The sequence below is a fragment of the Haematobia irritans genome, chromosome 3 (genome assembly GCF_050003625.1).
Source record: "Haematobia irritans isolate KBUSLIRL chromosome 3, ASM5000362v1, whole genome shotgun sequence".
Taxonomy (NCBI): Eukaryota; Metazoa; Arthropoda; class Insecta; order Diptera; family Muscidae; genus Haematobia; species Haematobia irritans.
Window position 1 is genome coordinate 215219028 of NC_134399.1, and position 25421 is coordinate 215244448.

The 25421-nt window shown below is 28.4% G+C and overlaps 1 protein-coding gene across 1 annotated transcript; it reads left to right on the forward strand.

Moving 5' to 3' along the window:
* Positions 1–4133: 4133 nt before the first annotated feature.
* On the forward strand, positions 4134–23913 carry LOC142229747 (uncharacterized). Its single transcript, XM_075300315.1, has 4 exons — positions 4134–4445; positions 22055–22677; positions 22746–23015; positions 23102–23913. Exons 2-4 carry the CDS (start codon positions 22113–22115, stop codon positions 23638–23640), a joined length of 1374 nt encoding a protein of 457 aa, XP_075156430.1. The 5' UTR covers positions 4134–4445; positions 22055–22112; the 3' UTR covers positions 23641–23913.
* Positions 23914–25421: the final 1508 nt, after the last annotated feature.

A 25421-nucleotide genomic window follows, 5' to 3' on the forward strand; every position in this document is an offset into this window, starting at 1 on the left:
GATTGTCGAAAAACCAATGCACCCACAAAGAGTGACTGTTTGGTGCGGTTTATGGGCTGGCGGCATCATCGGGCCGTATTTTTTCCAAAATGAGGCCGGTCAGGCACTTACTGTGAATGGTGTTCGCTATCGTGAGATGATAACGAACTTTTTATGGCCCGAATTGGAAGATATGGATGTGGACGATATGTGGTTTCAGCAGGACGGTGCCACTTGCCACACAGCTAACGAAACAATGACTCTTTTGCGCAACAAATTCAATGGCCGTGTTATCTCACGTAATGGCGATGTCAATTGGCCGCCAAGATCATGTGATTTGACACCGTTGGACTTTTTTCTTTGCCCAGCAACAATTCAAGAGCTAAAGGATGAGATAATTCGGCACATTAACGGCATAGAACCTCCATTATACCTCAGCGTCATCGAAAATTTGGGCCATCGGATGGAGGTGTGCCACCGAGGTCGCGGCGCCCATTTGGCCGATATTTTGTTCCATACATAATTGAGTAATACCAATATATCATAATAAAATAAAATTACAATAATTTCCTAAAAAGTTTGTGTTTTATTCAAAATCAACATCGCCCTTGAAATTTTAACCACCCTTTATATAGAAATAAAATTTTGACAAAATTTTGTTAAGAAATAAAATTTTGGCAAAAATTTCTATAGAAATAAAATTTGGACAAAAATTTCAATAGAAATAACATTTTGACAAAATTTTCTATAGTAATAATATTTTGACAAAATTTTCTATAGTAATAACATTTTGACAAAATTTTCTATAGAAATAAAAAAATTCTATAGTTTGACTAAATTTTCTATAAAAATAAAATTTTAACAAAATTTTCTATAGAAATACAATTTCAGGAAAATTTTCCATAGAAATAAAATTTTGACAAAATTTTCTATAGAAATAAAATTTTGGCAAAATTTTCTATAGAAATAAAATTTGGACAAAAATTTCTATATTTCTAAAATTTCTATATATATAGAAATAAAATTTTCACAAAATTTTCCATAGAAATAAAATTTGGACAAAATTTTCTATAGAAATAAAATTTTGACAAAATTTTCTATAAAAATAAAATTTTGGCAAAAATTTCTGTAGAAATAAAATTTGGACAAAAATTTCAATAGGAATAAAATTTCTACAAAATGTTCTATAGTAATAACATTTTGACAAAATTTTCTATAGAAATAAAATTTTGACAATTCTTTCTAAAGAAATAAAATTTGAACAAAAATTTCTATATTTCTAAAATTTCTATATATATAGAAATAAAATTTTGACAAAATTTTCCATAGAAATAAAATTTTGACAAAATTTTCTATAAAAATAAAATTTTGGCAAAAATTTCTGTATAAATAAAATTTGGACAAAAATTTCAATAGGAATAAAATTTCTACAAAATGTTCTATAGTAATAACATTTTGACAAAATGTTCTGTAGAAATAAAATTTGGACAATTCTTTCTATAGAAATAAAATTTTGGCAAAATTTTCTATAGAAATAAAATTTTCATAAAATTTTCTATAGAAGTAAATTATTGACAAAATTTTATATGGAAATAAAATTTTGACAAAATTTTCTATGGAAATAAAATTTTCAAAAAATTTTCTATAGAAATAAAATTTTGGAATTTTCTACAGAAATACAATTTTGACAAAATTTACTATAGAAATAAAATTTTGACAAAATATTCTATAGGAATAAAATAAAAATTTTCTATAGAAGTAAATTGTTGACAAAATTTTCTGTAGAAATAAAATTTTGACAAAATTTTCGATAGGAATAAAATTTTGGCAAAATTTTCTATAGAAATAAAATGTGGACAAAATCTTCTATAGAAAGAAATATAAAATATAGAAATAAAATTTGGGCAAAAATTTCTATAAAAATAAAATTTGACAAAATTTTCTATAGAAATACAATTTTGACAAAATTTCCTATAGAAAAAAAAACTTTGACAAAATTTTCTATAGAAATAAAATATTGACAAAATTTTCTATAAAAATAAAATTTTGACAAAATTTTCTATAGAAGTTAAAATTTGGACAAAAATTTGTATAGAAATAAAATGTTGACAACATTTTGACAAAATTTTCTATAGAAATAAAATTTTGACAAACATTTCTATAGAAATAAAATTTGGATCTTCTATAGAAATAAAATTTTCACAAAATTTTCTATAGAAATAAAATTTTCATAAAATTTTCTATAGAAGTAAATTATTGACAAAATTTTCTATAGAAATAAAATTTCAAGAAATTGTCTATAGAAATACATTTTTGACAAAATGTTCTATAGAAATAACATTTTGACTAAATATTCTATAGAAATAATATTTTGACAAAATATTCTATTGAAATAAAACTTTGACAAAAATTTCTATAGAAATAAAATTTTGACAAAATTTTCTATAGAAATAATATTTTGACAAAATTTTCTTTAGAAGTAAATTGTTGACAAAATTTTCTATAGAAATAAAATTTTCAAAAAAAAAAAAATCTATAGAAATAAGAGTTGACTAAATTTTCTATAAAAATAAAATTTTGTTTCTATAAAAATAAAATTTTGTTAAGAAATAAAATTTCGGCCAAAATGTCTATAGAAATAAAATTTGGACAAAACTTTCAATAGAAATAACATTTTGACAAAATTTTCTATAGAAATAAAAAAATTCTATAGAAATAAAAGTTTGACTACATTTTCTATAAAAATAAAATTTTAACAAAATTTTCTATAGAAATACAATTTCAGGAAAATTTTCCATAGAAATAAAATTTGGACAAAAATTTCTATATTTCTAAAATTTCTATATATATAGAAATAAAATTTTCACAAAATTTTCCATAGAAATAAAATTTGGACACAATTTTCTATAGAAATAAAATTTTGACAAAATTTTGTTAAGAAATAAAATTTTGACAAAATTTTCTATAAAAATAAAATTTTGGCAAAAATTTCTGTATAAATAAAATTTGGACAAAAATTTCTGTAGAAATAAAATTTGGACAAAAATTTCAATAGGAATAAAATTTCTACAAAATGTTCTATAGTAATAACATTTTGACACAATTTTCTATAGAAATAAAATTTTGACAATTCTTTCTATAGAAACAAAATTTTGGCAAAATTTTCTATAGAAATAAAATTTTCATAAAATTTTCGATAGAAGTAAATTATTGACAAAATTTTATATGGAAATAAAATTTTGACAAAATTTTCTATGGAAATAAAATTTTCAAAAAACTTTCTATAGAGATAAAATTTTGGAATTTTCTACAGAAATACAATTTTGACAAAATTTTCTATAGAAATAAAATTTTGACAAAATATCCTATAGGAACAAGTTAAAAATTTTCTATAGAAGTAAATTGTTGACAAAATTTTCTGTAGAAATAAAATTTTGACAAAATTTTCGATAGGAACAAAATTTTGGCAAAATTTTCTATAGAAATAAAATGTGGACAAAATCTTCTATAGAAAAAAATATAAAATATAGAAATAAAATTTGGGCAAAAATTTCTATAAAAATAAAATTTTGACAAAATTTTCTATAGAAATAAAATTTTGACAAAATTTTCTATAGACATAAAATAAAAAAAAAAAGTTCTATAGAAATAAATTTTTGACAAACTTTTCTATAGAAATAACATTTTTAGAACAAATTCTATAGAAATAAAATATTGACAACATTTTCTATAGAAATAAAATGTTGACAAAGTTTTCTATAGAAATACATTTTTGACAAAATTTTCTATAGGAATGAAATTTAGCAAAATACGATTTTTTATAAAATCAAAAAAAAAAAAAATGTCCAAATCGGTCGAGATTTAAATATATGTACGTATACTTGTATAAATTGGATATTATGTAATTTTAGCACCTTTTGGCTTCGAAAAGTACATTTTTAGTACTTTTTCGTCAACATCATTTATCATCCCTGAGGTAAATATAAAGCTCGCTCCCCCCTTTAGCGAGACAGGCGATCCAAACATTGTTGTATGCCCATGCGTGAACGCGGTTTGAAAGCCAAATTGGATGCTTTTGTTTGAAGCAACGTCCAACAACGCATTGACGTTTTCCTCTTCATTTTTAGAAACTTTGGCTTACAACTTGGCCAAGTCTTTGACCGTCAATATCAACGTTTGATCGTCACAATTCGATTTAGTTTTAATTCTCGACGCGAAGCGTCTTAACGTGTCCGCTAAACCGTAGAAAAAAGCCTTTGAGCTTATTCCGTTGAAACCGTTAAAACGAAGTCTACTTAAGCCAACCTCCTCCAGTGGTGGTCGTTTCGTGGTGGAAGTACAAACACAGAAAAAAAGTGAAATTCAATTTAAAAAGCAACGGTTTAACCGCTGATCTTTGACTTTGGCCATAGAAACTTATATACCAAAGTGTTCGTGTGTGTGAACGTGCGTGCATTCTCGTTTAGGTAAACACACAAAATTAATAAAAATAAAACTATATTTAATAAAATAAAAACACAAGCAGAAGAAAATCACAAAAAACCGAACTTATATAATATGTAAAAAAAAACTTTCATTTCAAATTTTTTTGTAAACATCCATAAGTACATGCGCATCTGACTGTGTGCATGCGTAAGTGTTAAATGTTTGTGGCTTAAGGAATACCATGATGGATTATCCATTTTCTCACGAATTCGTCTTATTAATGTGTAGTTCCGGTTTGGGAAAATTAAAAAAAAATTAATTTGTTACATAAAAAAAAGTGGGTCGTCTGGCTATAGGCAGATCGTATTGAATTTGACCCAGTCTTAGAGACCGGTTGCCGTTAAGTGAAAATGAATGTTATTATTTTTTTATTTTTATTTTTAGATGTTGACCATTACATTGTTTTGTTGGTATTTGTGGAAATGCCAGTACCGAAATTTAAATATATACCTATTGAAAGAAAGAATAGTTATATCTTGCTGTTAATGAATGTATGGGATTGTAGATAAAGTTGAGTTACCTAAATCAGTTATGCAGCCTTTGTGCATTGCAATATATTTTAAAATGCACTCAGAGAAAAATTAGTAGCATGGACAAACACGAGAATATTTTAATAGAATTTATGCTGAGCTTTTTACATATAAATTACATATATTCTTGACCTGAAAGAAATTCGAAGACGCTATAACGATATCCGTCCGGTTGTTGCAATCACAAAACAACCTTTAATAAAGAGCTATCGTTATGAAATTTGGGACAAATTCGTCTTTTTTTGTCTGCAAGTAGGTCAAGTTCGAAGATGGGGTTCGGTATAGCCCCCATATAGACCAATCTATCTATTTGACTTCTTTGGATTCGGCCAGGGTTGCCGGTATGTTTCCGGCTCTTGTCCCCGAATTGAAAGGATTTCGTCCTCAAAAATCCCCAACTTAAATTAAAATTCTTCACAATAATCCTCAATAAATGTTCGAGAAGTTTCTATAAAAAAAAAACTCCTAACGGAGTTACAAGAAAATGGCCGTAAATTTGCAATTTACTTTCTGCCAGTTAACAGAAAGTAAATTGCAAATATCTTCTCTCCGGTTAACTTTAACTGAAAAATTTTCAGCAGTTAAATTTCTAACTGGCATGTGGAATATATAAGCAAGACGACAGATATGTCCATGCTACGGTTTAAAAGTTCGTTAGCTAACGGAGCACTAACGGAGCTTCATGAAAATGGGGGTTAATCATTTAAAAATTGAAAAAATATACAAAACAACCTTTAATAAAGGAGCTATCGTTTTGGAATTTGGCATAAATTCGTGTTTTGTCTGCAAGTATGTCACGTTCGAAGATGGGTTTCGGTATATCCACCATATAGACCAATCTATCTCTTTGACTTCTTGGGATTCGGCCAGGGTTGCCGGTATGTTTCTGGCTCTTGTCCCCGAATTGAAACCATTTCGTCCCCAAAAATACTCAACTTAAATCTAAATTCTTCATAAAAATCTCCAATAAATGTTCGAGTAAATTTTATAAAAAAAAGAAAATCCGTAATCATTTAGAAATTGAAAAAATATAAAATTTTTGTCATGCCAGCTTGCGAGCTGCAATAAGATCAAGATTTCAAAACACACAATCAGGAGAACGGAAATCATCTTCCAAATGTGCGTAAAATGAAATTGGAATTTCGGCCACCATGTAATAAAGTAATAAAATGATAGGGTATCATCACTTCTATATTTATGGGATATATTGTTCAAATCAGTTATGAAAACTGATGAGGGGCAACATTAAGGCCCGATTCCTCACGAAATGATTTCTCACAATTGTAGAATTTAAGTCTTAAATTAGCGCTTGGGCATCAAAAATAAAATAGCGTGTCCATTTGAAGCCACCGTGCTTCGATCGAACACCAAACAGTTTTTTAGCGGCGGATTATCCCACCTCAGTAATGCTGGTGACATTTCTGAGTGTTTCACTGCAATATGGAATGCCGTTCGGATTCGGCTATAAAAAGCAGGTCCCTTGTTATTGAGCTTAACATGGAAACGTGCAGCACTTAGTGATAAGAGAGAAGATCACCACTGTAGTATCACAATGTACTGAATAGTCTAAGTGAGTCTAATATATCGGGCTGCCAACTAACCTAACCTAACCTTTGTAGTCCTTATAGTTCATTTGCATCCTATTGTATGTAGAGGAGCAAAGTTTTCTTTTTTAAACTTTGACGATTCGATTAGTAATGGAATGATTTATTCTAATGAACCTATTTCAGAAAAATTACCACAAAAATACCCAAATGGAAATGCCCCACCGAATCCCAAAGCCCCAACTCTAAAATGTCGTCCACATCCACGAGAAAACATTGCCCATTTAGAGAAAAATACCCAATATTGTCAACACTTGGTTCAGTCCCTGTTTTTGGCAAAGCCCACAGACAGGTTGGCTGATAGTACACAGAAAAAAATATCACCAAAATATTTCCAATTAAAAAGTTAATTGAAGTTGAAAATTTTTTCAATTAATAAATTAATTGATACAATTAACTTTTTAATCATGATAGAAAATTAAGTTAATTAAATCAATGATACAATTAAGTTTTTAATCAGAAGACTAATTCAGTTAAAAAAAGTGCTGATTTTTTTTTAATCTTTAATGAAAAATGTATTTCAACCAATCATTTGTTAATCCAAATAAAAACTTTAAGCCAATTCAGAAAGTAATTAAAAATAGTTACCTTTTTTAATTAATAAATTATTTGAGTGTTGCAATCAACATCAATTAATTTTTTAATTGAATCAATTAAAAAATTAATTGAAATTTGCTGAAAAAAATCAATTAATTTTTTAATCAAGAATTTTTTCTATGCCCAATTAAAACTGTGATTGATACTATCATTTTCGTGATTGAAGACATTTCAATTAAAAAATTAATTGGATCAATTAATTTGGTGATTGAATCAGAAAAAAAAGCTCTATATATATTTTTTTTCATGTTATTGTTCAAAAGCACAAAATGTCGGAAATAACATCAAATTTTGGGAATCACTATAGATTTGTTCGAATTGGCTACCTTTGTCACGAATTATGACCTTAAAAAGCCATCACATGCTGCACGATAGTGGTTCTGCGGTAATTTGGGCAATTCCCGGCGAGGCACCGTCTTGATATGATCGACACTTTGATATTTATACCCTTCACCACTACTGTGGTACAGGGTATAATAAGTTTGTGCATTTGTATGTAACGCCAAGAAATAGTGGTCATAGACCCTTCTTTTAGTATACCGATCGGCTTAGAATTAAATTCTGAGTCGATTTAGCGATGTCCATCTGTCTGTCTGTCTGTCCGTCTGTCAAATTTGGCATAGGGCCGTTTCTTGGGACAGAGACAATCGCTATTGGTTTTGGAAAAAATCGGTTCAGCTTTAGATATAGCTGCCATATATATTTATCCCCGATTTGGTTATAGTTAGCGTGTTCATCAACCGATTTTCTTGAAATGCCGTACATCCAAATATTTTATGAATCTCGAAAATCTTGCAAAATATCAGCCAAATAGGTTCAGATTTAGATATAGCTCCCATATATACGTACACCAGAGTTGGGGAAATATAGTAGACTGTTACACATTTTAGGTTTCCTCCAATTAACTGGATAGCGTTAGCCGATTTAAATTTTAATTCTAGAGATTTTGTAGAAGAAAAAAGTCTCCTTTATATAGCTTCCAGCAAATGTGAAGTAGTTGAGATCGTAAAACAAATTTTGGCCTACATAGGGGTGAAGGGTATAATACAGTCGGCCCCGTTCGACTTTAGACTTTACTTACTTGTTTTTTTAGTGTCAATCTTAATCCCCAAAATACATCAGGTACAAAAGTGCAACGGATTGAGATCCGAAGATTTTGTGGTAGAATAGAAGCGAGGAACCTCTTCTTTTAAACCATTCTTGGTTGATGCGTGGTGAGTGCGATGAGTCCTGTTGCAAAGTTCATAATTTGCGGCCGTAATGTTTGTCAGTCCATTTAGTACTGTCCTTAGGACATTTTTCCACTATTACCCTTAAGTTCTTGTCGTCAAAAAAAAAAAAAACGATAATTTTGGGTTTTCTCAAATCATTATTTTTTTCTCATTACGTTTACTACACACAAAAAATTTTTTTTCTGATTCTATCACGAAATTAATTGATTCAATTAATGTTTTAACTGAAATGTCTTCAATCACAGAAATGATAGTATCAATTAAAAAAATTAATTCACAGCCAATTAAAAATTAATTGATCCAATTAAAAAGTTCATTGATACTATTAATTTGATTTTTGTTTCAATTAAAAAATTTGTTGAATCAATAAAATTTTTAATTGAATATTTTTTAAATCTCAATTAAGATTTTAATTGGAAAAATTTCGTGAAATTTTTTTCTGTGTAGAGAGTCGGTCACCGCTGAGCGCTTGAGTTTTAAGGCAAAAAAACCAAATAATTGTATCACGATTAGCACTCGAGTCAAAAATGATCTACCAAAAAAATAAAGAAAACTATACCAAAAATCTCCCAAATAAATTTGGGTATGCAATAAAATTTTCAATAATTGGGTATCCATAAAATTTGGGTATGCAATTTTTATACCCTCCATCATAGGATGGGGGTATATTAACTTTGTCATTCCGTTTGTAACACATCGAAATATTGCTCTAAGACCCCATAAAGTATATATATATTCTGGGTCGTGGTGAAATTCTGAGTCGATCTAAGCATGTCCGTCCGTCCGTCCGTCCGTCCGTCCGTCCGTCCGTCCGTCTGTTGAAATCACGCTAACTTCCGAACGAAACAAGCTATCGACTTGACCATATCGGTCCACTTTTACGTATAGCCCCCATATAAAGGGACCTTCAGATTTGGCTTGTGGAGCCTCTAACAGAAGCATATTTCATCCGATCCGGCTGAAATTTGGTATATGGTGTTGGTATATGGTCTCTAACAACCATGCAAAAATTGGTCCACATCGGTCCATAATTATATATAGCCCCCATATAAACCGATCCCCAGATTTGGCTTGTGAAGCCTCTAACAGAAGCATATTTCATCCGATCCGGCTGAAATTTGGTATATGGTGTTGGTATATGGTCTCCAACAACCATGCAAAAATTGGTCCACATCGGTCCATAATTATATATAGCCCCCATATAAACCGATCCCCAGATTTGGCATGCGGAGCCTAAAAGAGAAGAGAAGAATTTCATCCGATCCGGCTGAAATTTGGTACATGGTGTTGGTATATGGTCTCTAATAACCATGCAAAAATTGGTTCACATCGGTCCATAATTATATATAGCCCCCATATAAACCGATCCCCAGATTTGGCTTGCGGAGCCTCAAAGAGAAGAAAATTTCATCCGATCCGGCTGAAATTTGGTACATGATGTTGGTATATGGTCTCTAACAACCATGCAAAAATTGGTCCATATCGGTCCTTAATTATATATAGCCCCCATATAAACCGATCCCCAGATTTGGCTTGTGGAGCCTCTAAGAGAAGCATATTTCATCCGATCTGGCTGAAATTTGGTACATGATATTGGTATATGGTCTCTAACAACCATGCAAAAATTGAAATATTTTTTATTTTATAATTTTGTTTTACTAACTTAAAAACGGTCACTCGTGATAGCAACTAATTTTTTGTCTGTACAAATCCCTTGAATTGTAAATGTGTGAAATTTTAATCGTTGTTGTGGTCTTACTAATAAAGTGCATTTTTAAGAAAAGAGCCAACATGCGTATAGCACCACAGCCAGCTTCAAGATCAACATGGGACATTTCAGTGGACCCATCCTAACTCAAAACTTCTACGTAACCGGAATTAGCTTATGCGAGCCTTTCAAAATTACTCACGAATATATGACCTGATATGAAAATTAAGATTTTTTAAGGTGTTGACTTAATAGTTCTCCTTTTGAACTTAGTTATTATTCCATATTATTCCATTGACTAAATTACAAAATAAATACAAATATAATACTCAATATCAACCTGATTTCTCTTAGATGGAGGGGAATATTTTGCAAAATCTACGAAAAAACATCTACCAATCTTGAGTTGTAATTGTATTCTTTAGTGAAGAAGCTCATTCGTTTTTTACTTCTACATTAATTTCTCTGAGGATGAGCATCGGAGATGTTTCGAAATATTGGATATTTGTAAATAAAATTACAGCTCACAAAAAACAATAATATCAGTTTTTTTTTCATTCCCATGACCTCCTGCCGAACTAAACAAATACAACATCTACCAAACCATACTTAAAAGCAAATAATCAAAAATTTTAAATGATTTTATTGAAAATCGCTTTTTAGTCTCAATTAAAAAGCAAATATGCTGAATTTATTTTCTGCAATAGTAGTGTCACTCTCTATCTCTAATATAACACCAATCAATAACTAACTGTTATTCTCACCCGTGGGATAAAATCACTTAAGTAATAACGGCTCAACATTTCTCTTTCCACACTCTCTCCGAAGCAACAAAAATAAAAAACAACATAATCAATCCTCCTCAAGGCTATATGACATAACAAAATATTTATTACATGATTCATGTGGGTAGATTAACACAAAATATTTTGAAAGAAAGACCGAAAGAAAATATGTATAAAATCTATAAATCCCGTTTAACATATATTTATCATGTCATCGCCATCATTCAACAACATCATTTAAATACATAATTAAATATGTACATAAACGTATGTGTACAATTAATTATTACAGCAACTGAGAGAGTATGCCACCGTACACACATGTATACGGATGAGTACCATTTGTACAGATATGCTATCACACATACCCACAGGTCATAATGGGATTTATCTGAATGGATGTCTATTCAACTCATTATGTAATGAAACATATCAAAGGAATTTTTTTTAATATCATTCAATTTGGAAGAAGTTGAAGTCATCATTGATTTTTGTTAAATGAAAATGAATCCACCACAAACCCCGACCATGGCCAACACGAAACACTTTCTATTTTCATAAACGATTAATTATTAATGAATGCTAATTTTTGTGAAATTCATGTTTGTAAAAACGTATTGGATGCTCTGATATTTAAAAATATTCAGAAAAAAAGCAAATAAGATTTATAATCTCCGCTGTCATCGATTTCGTAACAATATTTTTTTTTGGGGGGAATGTGGGGAGAAAATTTAATGAACATTAAATAGTTGTAAGTTTTAAAATAAATTTCACAATAAGCCAGGTTTGTTATTCCGCCAGATATTAAACAAAGATCAAACGTAGACCGTGCTCAGAAAATCTCAATTGCTCTTTGGATCCTACAGATAGGTAGTCAATATGGTTAGAATGTGCTGCCCCTAAGGGTCCGTATTACTTAAAATGATCAAAAACTACCATAAATATTTCTATTATATGGCTGATCTGTCCAATATTCACCTATTAAATAGTCACGCAAGGGAAGCGTATTGCGGATGAGTTAGCATGACTAATTAATTTCTATAGGAAATTTTATCCAAATATCATTTCTATAGAAAATTTTATTCAAATTTTATTTCTATAGGAAATTTTGCCCAATTTAATTTTTATTGGAAATTTTGTCCAAATTTGATTTCTCTAAGGAATTTTCTCAAAATAGAAAATAGAACATTTTGTCAAAGCTATAGAAAATTTTCTCAAAATTTAATTTTTTAAGAAAATTTTTCAAAATTTCATTTCTATAGGAAATTTTCACCAAACTTTCATTTATTTTATTTTGAAAAAATTTATTTCAATTTGAAATTTTGTCGAAATTACATTTCGCTAGAAAATTTTGTCAAAATTTAATTTCTATAGGAAATTTTGTCAAAATTTCATTACTATAGGAAATTTTGTCAAAATTTCATTACTATAGGAAATGGTCAAAACGTCATTTCATTTATTTTGCCAAATTTAAATTCTAAAGGAAATTTTACCAAATTTAATTTTTATAGGATTTTTTTTTTAATTTTTTAAGAAATTTTGTCAAAATTTCATTTCTATAGGAAATTTCCTCAAACTTTCATTTATTTTATTTTAAAAATTAGTTTCTATTTGAAATTTTGTCAAAATTTCATTTCAATAGAAATTTTTGTCAAAATTTCATTTCTATAGGAAATTTTGTCAAAATTTCATTACTATAGGAAATTGTGTCAAAATGTTTTTCTATAGGAAATTGTCAAAACGTCATTTCATTTATTTTGCTAAATTTAAATTTTAAAGGAAATTTCGCCCAATTTCTTTTTTAAAGGAAATTTTGCCCAGTTTCATTTTGATAGGAAATTTTGTCCAAATTTCATTTCTGTAAGATATTTTTCTAAAAAAAATCATAGCTATAGTAAATCTTCTCAAAATTTCATAGCACATTTTTTCAAAATTTATTTTCTTAAGAAATTTTGTCAAAATTTCATTTCCATTGAAATTTGTATCAATTTTTTTCTCAAACTTAAATTTCTAATGGAAATTTTGTCAAAATTTCATTGCTTAAATAAATTTTATCTAAATTGCATTTCAATAGGAAATTTTGTCAAAATTTCATTTCTACAGGAAATATTGTTGAAATTTAATTTCTGTAGGAAATTTTGTCAAAATTTCATTTCTATAGGAACTTTTGTCAAAATTGTATTTCTTTCTGAAATTTTGTCCAAATTTTATTTCTATAGGGAATTTTCTAAAAATTTCATTACTATAGGAAATTGTGTCCAAACTTCATTTCTATAGCCTATTTTCTCTAAATTGCATTTCGATTGAAACATTTTTCACAAATTTCATTTCCATAGAACATTTTGTCAAAATAGAAAATTTTGTTAAAAATTTCATTTCTATAAGAAATTGTGGCAAAATTTTATAGTAAATTGTGTCAAAATTTCATTTCTATAGCCAATTTTCTCTAAACTTTGTTTCTATTGAAAGTTTTGTCAAATTTTAATTTCCAAAGAATAATTTGTCAAATTTTCATTTCTATAGGAAACTTTTTCAAAATTTCATTACTCTATGAAACTTTGTCAAAATTTCATTTCTATGGGAAATTTTGCCAAAATTTCATTTCAATAGGAATATTTTGTCAAATTTTCATTTCTATAGCCAATTTTCTATAAATTATATTTTTATTGAAAAATTTGTCCCAATTTAATTTCCATAGGATATTTTGTCAAAATTTTATTTCTATAGAAAATTGTGTCAAAATTATATATTTATGTGAAATTGTGTCAAAATTTAATTTCTATAGGAAATTTGATCAAAATTTTATTTCTATAGGAAATTGTGGAAAAATTTTATTTCTATAGCCAATTTTCTCTAAACTTTATTTCTATTGAAAATTTTGTGCAAATTTAATTTCTATAGGAAATTTTGTCAAAATTTCATTTCTATAGGAAATTGTTTCAAAACTTCAGTTCTATAGCCTATTTTCTCTAAATTGTATTTCTATTGAAATTTTTTTCACAGATTTCATTTCCGTACAACATTTTGTTAAACATTTTATTTCTATAGAAAATTTTGTTAAAATTTCATTTCTATAGGAAATTGTGTCAAAATTTTATTTCTATAGCCAATTTTCTCTAAACTTTATTTCTATTGAAAATTTTATCAAAATTTCATTTCTAAAGAATATTTTGTCAAATTTTCATTTCTATAGGAAACTTTCTCAAAAATTTCATTACTCTATGACAATTTCTATAGGAAATTTTGTCAAATTTTCATTTCTTTATTTATATAAATTTTATTTCTATTAAAAATTTTGTCCAAATTTCATTTCCATAGAATATTTTGTCCAAATTTCATTTCCATAGAATATTTTGTCAAAATTTTATTTCTATAGAAAATTGTGTCAAAATTTAATTTCTATAGGAAATTTTGTCAACATTTCATTTTTATAGGAAATTGTGGCAAAATTTGATTACTGTAGGAAATTGTGTCAAAATTTTATTTCTATAGCCAATTTTCTCTAAACTTTATTTCTATTGAAAATTTTATACAAATTTAAATTCTATAGGAAATTGTGTCAAAATTTAATTTCTACAGCCAATTTTCTCTAAACTTTGTTTCTATTGAAAGTTCTGTCAAAATTTAATTTCCAAAGAATATTTTGTCAAATTTTCATTTCTATAGGAAACTTTCTCAAAATTTCATTACTCTATGACACTTTGTCAAAATTTCATTTCTATAGGAAATTTTTTCAAATTTTCATTTCTATAGCCAATTTTATATAAATTTTATTTCTATTAAAAATTTTGTTCAAATTATATTTCTATAGAAAATTTTGTCAAAATTTCATTTCTATAGCCAATTTTATATAAATTTGATTTTTATTAAACATTTTGTCCAAATTTCATTTCCATAGAATATTTTGTCAAAATTGTATTTCTATAGAAAATTTTGTTAACATTTCATATCTATAGAAAATTGTGTCAAAATTATATTTCTATGGGAAATTGTGTCAAAATTATGTTTCTATGGGAAATTGTGTCAAAATTTAATTTCTATAGCCAATTTTATATAAATTTTATTTCTATTAAAAATGTTGTCCAAATTTCATTTCCATAGAATATTTGTCAAAATTTCATTTCTATAGGAAATTTTGTCAAAATTTCATTTCTATAGAAAATGGTGTCAAAATATATTTCTATGGGAAATTGTGTCAAAATTTCATTTCTATAGGAAATTTTGTTAATATTTTATTTCTATAGGAAATTTTGTCAAAATTTGATTACTATAGGAAATTGTGGCAAAATTTTATTACTATAGGAAATTGTGACAAAATTTTAGTTTTTTAGTCAATTTATTTCTATTGAAAATTTTGTCAAAATTTTATACCTATAAAAAAGTTTGTCAAAATTTTTTTGTAAAATTTCTTTTCTGTAGGAAATTTTGTCCAAATTTCGTTTCTATAGGAAATTTTCTCAGAATTTAATTTCTATAAGAAAATTTTTAAAAATTGTATATCTACACTGAAAAAAATATTTACGTGATATTAAAGAGTGTGCAATCTAAATATAAGGATGTGCAATTTACAAAATATTAAGAACAATTTTCTTCAAAATAATGACATTTTAGTTAAAACAAAGTTTATAATCTTTACTTCAAAAATTTTTTTCATTAAATTTAGGACACAAATTTTGTAAATTTGCGTCCCTCCGTTAAAGTCGCATGTCTTTGACCTAAGGCTAATTTTCCTTAAAGTAAAGGAACACATTTATGGTTTAAAGAAATTGTCCTTAAAATAATGGAAATATTGAAACTTTAGATTTAAGATAAAAACGCTTCAAATATAGGCTTAGACTTATTTTGAGGATTTAGTGTCTTTGGTTTAAAGTTTGGAATTAAGATAACATTTTATACTTTGAAGTATCCGTTATAATTTTTAAACCGGCATATATTTGTACGTGACTACCTTTATTAATAAACCTCGAAAAGAGAATGAAAATTTGATAAATGAGATCTGTACCCTAATTTTAATTTTATTGGTCCTAGATTTAAAGCCAGATAGATCGCTTAAAAATTTCTTTATTTTAAAGAAGCCGCAACTTTGGCTCGGAATCAATACCAAAATCCTTAAGGAAAGGTCAAAATCTTTGGATCGGAGTAAACTTTTTTTGAGTCAAAATTTGATTTCAATGCCAAAATTCTTAAGGGATGGCCAAAATCTTTGAATCGAAGTAAACTTTTTTTCAGTGTATAAGAAATATTGTCAAACATATTTTTCTATAGATAAGTAGGTCAAAACTTCATTTCTATAGGATTTTTTTTCCCCGAATTGCATTTCTTTAGGAAATTTTGTGCGATTTTTATTTCTTTATGAAATATTGTCAAAATTATATTTCTATGGGAAATTGTGTCAAAATTTCATTTCTCTATGAAATTTTGTCAACATTTCATTTCTATAGGTATTATGAGTGTATAATGGTGAACTATATTGACAATTTGTGGAACGACCTTATTTATCGATCGATATTATATATATAAATAAACAAACAAAAAAAAAGTTTCTTTAAAACTCACACCCACGTTCACGCTTTTTTGCAAACAAATTCCTGTTGAACAATACCAATTGTTGTACAAAATCCCATAACATCAAAAACTTAATGTCTTTTACTGATACATTCATTTCAGCACAATTTGAAATCATTACAAGTTTATTTTATGGCTAACACCAATGGATTTTATGGTGCTGCCAGCTGTCAACAGTCATCTTAATGTTGGCCTAAAGGCATTTCTTCTTGTAGTCAGTGTCAATTGTGATGGCAGACAGACTTTGAAATGTGTTTGCACGTACACACATATATCATTCTCACTGTATTGGAAGTATATGTGTGAGTGAGTAAGGTGAAAACAAAACAAAAAAAATAACTACCGGTGTAATGTTCATTCTGATAAAGCAATTGATATGGCTTTGTCATACTCGTACAGTGGATCCGGGCAAAAATTTAGATGTAGATCTTTAAATTTGACTTCTTTCCCTTAAAGACAATCTAAAATTATGAAATGATTAAATCATTAAATCCAAATGAACATATTTGTAACAGTATGGATATAGTGATAAAATTCCATACCCACTGTATTTGTTGTTATAATTTAATTAAATTGAGCTCATATGTATGTATATGAGACACGTACATAACGTATAAGTGTGATATTCAAAAATATTGTTGATGGCTATAGAACGTAATAACAAAAACAATTTATAAAGAAAAAAAAAAAAGAATTTACATACATTTTATTTGGTCACATACTTTCTTCTAAGGCGAGAGAGTTATGGGAACATCACACACAGGGCTGCCAATTTTTTCGATTTATCGGCATTTTGACGATTTTTTACTCAAAAAATAGCAAATGCCGATTTTCCGATTTTTGTACCAAAAATGACGATATTAGCTCGCTTCAAAAATTTGGACTAAAAACAGTTCGTTTACACATTTAGAGCCACCAAAAGAGAGAATACATTTGACAATAGGTAGATAGAGAAATTGCAAGTTTTTGCTAGAGATTTCATACATGTAGGAGCTATACCTCACTTTACATCTACAGTATTAGTATCACGGTTTCCACTCGTGCCAAAAATAATCCACCAAAAATTTTAAAACATTTTATCAAAAATCTACCAAATTTCAAAAATATCTTGAACTTGTTGATCAAATTTGTGTGGTTAGTATATATAAAAATTTTGTTTTATTCGAAAGAAATGTTTCATATGGAATTTATAGAAAATTTTGTTCAAATTTTATTTCTACAGAAAAAGTTTTCAACATTTCATTTCTATAGAAAATTTCGGCAAAATTTTATTTCTATAGAAAATTTCGGCAAAATTTTATTTCTATAGAAAATTTTGTCAAAATTTTATTTCTATAGAAAATTTTGTCAAAATTTTATTTCTATAGAAAATTTTGTCAAAATTTTAGTTCTATAGAAAATTTCGGCAAAATTTTATTTCCATAGAATTTTTTTTCAATATTTTATTTCTATAGAAAATTTTGTAAAAATTTGATGAAAATTTTGTCAAAATTTTATTTCTATAGAAAATTTTGTTAAAATTTTATATCTACTGAAAAAGTTGTCAAAATTTTATTTTTATAGAAAATTTCGGCAAAATTTTATTTCCATAGAATTTTTTTTCAAAATTTTATTTCTATAGAAAATTTTGTCAATATTTTATTTCTATAAAAAAATTTGCCAACATTTTATTTCTATAGAGAATTTTGTCAAAATTTTATTTCTATAGAAAACTTTCTCAATCCTTTATATGTGTAGAAAATTTTGTCAAAATTTTATTTCTATAGAAAATTTTGCTAAATTTTATTTTTAATAAAATTTTTGCAAATTGTGAAATTTTGGCAAATCGGACAACAAATATGTAAATATTAAAGATCTTTTTTTATTTTTAAAGCAAAACTTACTGAAGTAAAACTATGCATAAACATTGCATAAAAAGGTTTTTTTTTTAATTTTATTTTTATACACAACGGAATTCATTATGATTTTGTTGTTGACATGCATAGTTGTGTTAATTTTCTGTTCTTTAAATGAAATAAATATTTTTGTTTTTAACCAAAAATTAGTTTGGTGTTAATATTATTAACTTTGCAGATTATTTGACGATTTTTAAAATGTAAGTGACGATTATGACGATTTTTTCGGAAAAAAGTGACGATTATTATTGAAATTTTATTGGCAGCCCTGATCACACATCTACCACACATTGCATTAAGGCAGATCAAGTTTGATTCTCAAAGAAGGAAAGCGTCAAAATAAACAAAAATAAACAAAATTTCACCAATAAGTTCAACAACAAAGAAAAAAGGTTACACATTCTTTGGGAATTTCTTTTAGCATTTCAATGATTGTGTTTTTTTCTTTTGAAGAAAAAGATTGTGTTGAAAAGTTTCTTAAATGAAATACCTGTCGATACATAACTAATCAACAAGTTTGCTATGTTGACAGACACACGCACAGAGAGACAAAGAGAGTAACAGCTAACAGACTAAGAAACAGGCAACCTTTAGGTGCCTAGGGTTGTTAGGGCTATACGTCTGTAACGTAACATTGCTGATTGCTTTCGAACTATCTTAAAGTTTTTTTTTTTTGGTTTTGGAAATGAAGCAGTTTATAAAGAAATGTAAATGCCAATATGAATATTCATTTGTCTTGTATTAGGTAACACCAAAGTTGGTAATAACATTTGACATTCGATAGGTCTATGGAGACATATACAGAAGCAAAGCAAATGGAGTGGGGAGATATGTATATGTTAGACAGTTCTTTAAATGAATATTTATACAAGTAAGGAATCGTTCTCTCTCCCTCTCTTGCTCACACTCCCTTTATGGTGAAATAATTTCACTTTCATTATGAATTTATTTTCCAATTTGCTTTACATATTTATTTGGTTATGATTCAATGGTTTTTTCTTCGCTTCTGTGGAATTTAAATATTTGTTTGTTTATTTTTGTCATTATGTTCGATTTTTTTTTATAAATATGAATTTTCGGCATGTAAAGTAGTGAAATTTAATGCCTTTTTACCGTTAGCAGTAACGGTTGGTTTAATATAAAAGCGTTGATGAGTTTTTTTATTTGGGTTTTGGTTGCGTCGATGATTTATTATTGATTTTTTGGTCATGTGTTGGGGGTATTTTTTTTGCATTTATGATCCTCTTCGCAATTCAATGTTGTTTGATTTTGCGGCAGTATGATAAAAGTGAAATTTTTAAAGAAATTCTTATTGATTTTGGAATTTAAGAAAGTATCTCATTATATTTTATATTATTATTATTACACTAGGCAACAAATAACAAACTTTTCTCTGTGAATTGTTTCTAGCATATTTTTTCTTATTGATTATGACCTACTAAACACGAAAATGATTTTTAAAAAATTTTCTGTCGATTGGTTTTCGAGACACAATTTTTTTTTTTTAATTTTTGGAGGTACACTTCCAATTTTGAGCATATCTTTCGTTTTCTTTAACCTTTTTGATCTTAATACTACTCAAATTAAAGAAAATTGAGCCGTCTACAACTCATTCTCAGAAAATTTTCAAATCGGGTAAGTAGTTTGGATGTTGGCGGCTTTAAAAGGTTAAAAAACGGCGTTTTTTTACTAAAAATGTGGCAGAAAAAACCATATAAAGATTCATATAAAATATAAAAAAATTGCTAACAGCAATTTTGGGTTTTTACGTATAGCTGAAATTTTTACAAAGAACATAAGCCCTTACTTAACAAAATCGAACAACAAATAGCGGACTTATAATTTTTTTTTTGGTAAAAGACCGAAAAGACCAAATCAACGCATCAACGCTGTTTTCCACATGGCATAAAATGTACACACACTGTGGAGCAGGGTATAAAAAACCCAGAAGGAGACGAGATAGACACATGGTGTCTTTGGCAAAAATGCTCAGGGTGGGATCCTGAGTCGATATAGCCATGTCCGTCTGTCCGTGAACACATTTTTTAATCAAAGTCTAGGTCGCAGTTTTAGTCCAATCGAATTTGGCACAAGTATGTGTTTTGGCTCAGAATAGATCCCTATTGATTTTGGAACAAATCGGTTCAGATTTAGATATAGCTCCCATATATATATTTCGCCCGATATGGACTAATACGGTCCCAGAAGCCAGAGTTTTACCCCAATTTGGTTAAAATTTTGCACAGGGAGTAGAATTAGCATTGTAGCTATGCGTTCCAAATTTGGTTGAAATCGGTTCAGATTTAGATATAGCTCCCATATATAGCTTTCGCCCGATTTACACTCATATGACCACAGAGGCTAATTATACCCTTCACCACTACTGTGGTACAGGGTATAATAAGTTTGTGCATTTTTTTTTGCTCCGATTTAGTTGAAATTTTGCACAGGGAGTAGAATTAGCATTGTAGCTATGCGTGCAAAATTTGATTGAAACCGGTTCAGATTTAGATATAGCTCCAATATATAGCTTTCGGCCGATTTACACTCACATGACCACAGAGGCCAATTTTTTGGTCTGATTTAGTTGAAATTTTGCACAGGGAGTAGAATTTGCATTGTTGCTATGCGTGCCAAATTTGCTTGAAATCGGTTCTGATTTAGATATAGCACCCATATATAGCTTTCGCCCGATTTACACTCATATGTCCACAGAGGCCAATTTTTAACTCCGATTTAGTTGAAATTTTGCACAGGGAGTAGAATAAGCATTGTTGCTATGCGTGTCAAATTTGGTTGAAATCGGTTGAGATTTAGATATAGCTCCCATATATATGTTTTTCTGATTTCGACAAAAATGGTCAAAATACCAACATTTTCCTTGTAAAATCGCCACTGCTTAGTCGAAAAGTTGTAAAAATGACTCTAATTTTCCTAAAATTCTAATACATATATATCGAGCGATAAACCATAAAAAAATTTTTTTTCGAAGTTTCCTTAAAAGTGCTTCAGATTTAAACGTTTCCCATAATTTTTTACTAACATTGTGTTCCACCCTATTGCACTAGCCGAGTTAAATTTTGAGTCTATAGATTTTGTAGAAGTCTATAAAATTCTGTCCAGATCGAGTGATATTTAAATGTATGTATTTGGGACAGACCTTTATATAGCCCCCAACCCATTTGACGGATATGATATGGTATCGAAAATTTAGATCTTCAAAGTGGTGCAGGGTATAATATAGTCGGCCCCTCCCGACTTTAAATTTTCCTTACTTATTTTTACAAAATTCGGCTATTTTTATTTGTTTTAGCTATTTTTGCTTCTCTTAAATAAATTTCATTTAGCTATTTTTGGCAATTTTTTACAAAATTTTCCTATTTTTTTATAGCAAATAAATTTTATTTGATTTAGTTATTTTTGCTTCTCAATAGTTGGCAACACTGGTTATCAGACTCTATGTTAGTAAGGAATGTCATTGATTGGCCATCGGTAAATGTTATGCATATTTTACCGGTGATGGTCTAACATGTGATCATATTTTCAACTATTTCGAACTTTAGAAAACAATGATTATTAAAAAAATTTAAACACAGTCAAATTTATTTCTTTCATTTGGCTCTAAGAAATTTAATAAATTTAATGGATCTCTTTTATTTTTCTCTCTCTTTCAGTTTAAGAAATTTCCTGTACTCCCTCTATTTCTCTGGCCATTTATCTCTCTCATAAAAAATGCGAAACTCTGTAATTCTCCTTTGTTTGGCATTGGCGGCATGCCTTGCAAACACACAAGCGGCGTCTTATCGACGTGGCGATAAAATTTCTGAACACTTCAAACAATTGGATTTGCCACCCGAGGAAATTGATCCTAATGTAGCACCACTCGATAGTATGAATGAAGTGATTTTCGATAACGAAGTCTTAGATCAAGCTGAGGAGCAATCAGCTGCTGCTGCTGAATTAGCTACAGAAGATTCAATCATTGAAGAAGTTGGACAATCTGTAGCTACAACACCGGCAGCTGTTGCATCTGCTCCCGTTACCAATGCCCCGGCCGCTACAACAGCAGCAGCGGCAACAGAAGCCACCACTACCCCAGTGAAGGGTGAAGATGAAAGCGTTTTGGCTAAATACTGCAAATGTTCGGGTAATCATTGTGATTGTTGTCGTGCCTTCAATTTGCCCTTTATCCCCATTAAGGGACCCGGTTGTGCCCGCATGAGCTATTTGGGTAATGAGAAAATGTCGGTTAGTTTGAAATATGGTGATCTTACCTTAATCACCAGAACTGTTTCAAGTGAGTAGATGCCAAATGGTCTTGTAATCTTGATATTTATGTTTGTCTGAAATTCCATGACTATACAGGCAAGAGAGCCCGCCCAATTTGTGTAGGCCTTCCTGGTGGTTATTCCCAATTCTGTGGCCGCATTTATGGACTATCCAGGGCTAGTGAGAACTTCAAGGCTTGCTTAGGTTTCGAATTACGTGCTGATGATGAGGTAGAAGCTGCTCTTCGTGTATCCTGTTTCAAATTTGGCCCAGAAGGCTTGAAAGTTGCCGAAGCCGAACCTTTGCCCAGTGAGGCCAATAAACAACAGGAAGATGATGATGATGATGACATTTTCGGTTTTGCAGGTGAGTTTAAGGGGAAAATGTTTCTCTCTCTCTCTCTCTCTTTATTTGAATATATATGTGACGGTTTAAAATTTTATTCGTTCTAGCTGGTGGTGATGATGAAGACGATGACGAAGATGATTACGATGAGGAAAATGATGATGAAGAGGAGGCCGATGATGATGAAGAAGCTGATACAGATTATGCCGATGATGATGCCGAAGTTGATGAAGCTCCAGCTGATGCTGACTATGGTGGTTTCAGTTTGGCCGGTCTCTTGGCAGAATTAGATGATGATGATGAAGATGAAACTAAGCCAAGTTCGACTCCAGCAACTGCCATTGCGGCTGCTGCTTCACCTGTTGCTGCTACAGCCACCGATGCCGCCACAAGAAACGCCGATGCAGCTCAAAGTAAAGATGAAAAAGGCACTGAATCCACAGATGCCACTCAAATGATGGATGATAGTGTAGCAGCTTCAACGATTGAAACCAGTGAAACTCCTGCCTCGGAAAATACCTCCGAGACTACGGGGAAAACGAAAAAAGCCAAGAAAGCAAAAAAGAATAAGAAAAAGAAAGCTGCTGATGCTGAAGGTGGCTTTGCCTATGAACTCTTGAATGGCTTACTGGATTTTTTCAACTGAGCCTGCAACCTGAAGTTGCAGGCATGCTAGGAAATACTGTAAATACTTTCTTTTAAAATTGAGGTTCGGATCTTGGGTAAAAAAACACACGCACACACCACACCCACACACTCACTAAATCAAGTGAAACAAGAAATTGTAGATTTAAGTTGAAATAGTTATTTATTTAATTTATGAAAAAAATAGAAAAATAATTTATGAAAACCACTTAATTTATTTATGTATAAATATAATTTATTTATTAAATAAAATCAAATGAATATAATAATTAAAGGGATAATTTTTTCAAGGCCAAAAAAACTACATATAGGTAAGAAAGGTTTTAAGCAGAATCTCGTATTCAGTAACTGTGGGTTACATCATTACAGTGAAAAACGACCCAGTACTAACGAATAATTTTATGATGTAAAATTTCACCAAAATATTTTTTTGTTAAATTATTGTATAAAAGAAATTATTTCACATATGATTTTTTTTTAATTTATTAACGAAAATGTATCATATGGCTAAATTTTCTATAGAAATAAAAATTTGGCTAAATTTTATAAAAAACTGAAAACTTGATTAAATTTTCTATCGAAATAACATTTTGGCAACATTTGCTATAGAACTGAAATTATGACCAAATTTTCTATAGAAATAATATTTTCTATAGAAATAAAATTTTGGCTAAATTTTCTAACGAATTTCTACAGAAATAAAATTGCGACAAAATTTTCTATAGAAATAAAATTTTGACAAAATTGTCTATAGAAATAAAATTTTGACAAAATTTTCTATAGAAATAAAATTTTGACAAAGTTTTCTATAGAAATAAAATTTTGACAACAATTTCTAAAGAAATAAAATTTTGACAAAATTTTCTATAGAAGTAAAATTGTGACAAAATTTTGTATAGAAATAAATCTTACAAAAATTATCTATAAAAATAAAAGTTTGACAAAATGTTCTATAGAAATAAAATATTGACAAAATTTTCTATAGAAATAAAATTTTGACAAAATTTTCTATAGAAATAAAATTTTGACAAAATTTTCGATAGGAATAAAGTTTTGACAAAAAATTTTCTATAGAAATAAAATTTTCACAAAAAGTTCTCCATATAAATAAAATTTGGACAACATTTTCGATAGAAATAAAATTTTGACAAAATTGTCTATAGATATAAAATTTTGACAACATTTTCTTTAGAATTAAAATTTTGACGACAATTTCTAAAGAAATAAAAGGTTGACAAAAATATATCCATAGAAATAAAATTTTGACAAAGTTTTCTATAGAAATAAAATTTGACAAAATTTTCTATAGAAATAAAATTTTGACAAAATTTTCTATAGAAATAAAATTTTGACAAAGTTTTCTATAAAAATAAAATTTTGACAAAGTTCTCTATAAAAAAAAAATTTGGACAAGATTTTCTATAGAAATAAAATTTTGACAAAGTTTTCTATAAAAATAAAATTTTGACAAAGTTTTCTATAGAAATAAAATTTGGACAAGATTTTCGATAGAAATAAAATTTTGACAAAATTGTCTATAGAAATAAAATGTTGACAAAATTTTCTTAAGAATTAAAATTTTGACAGCAATTTCTATAGAAATAAAAGTTTGACAAAAAAATCTCCATAGAAATAAAATTTGGACAAAATTTTCTATAGAAATTAAATTTTGGCTAAATTTTCAAATGAAATAAAATTTTGACAAAATTTTTTATAGGAATAAAATTTTGATAAAATTTTATATAGAAATAAAATTTGGACAAAATTTTCTATAGAAATAAA

Excerpts from the sequence above, each read along its gene's own strand:
- LOC142229747 (XM_075300315.1), top strand. The coding sequence starts at position 22,113 with ATGCGAAACTCTGTAATTCTCCTTTGTTTGGCATTGGCGGCATGCCTT. Across the intron at positions 22,678-22,745 it reads AATCACCAGAACTGTTTCAA|GCAAGAGAGCCCGCCCAATT; the intron begins GTGAGTAGATGC and ends ATGACTATACAG. Across the intron at positions 23,016-23,101 it reads TGACATTTTCGGTTTTGCAG|CTGGTGGTGATGATGAAGAC; the intron begins GTGAGTTTAAGG and ends TATTCGTTCTAG.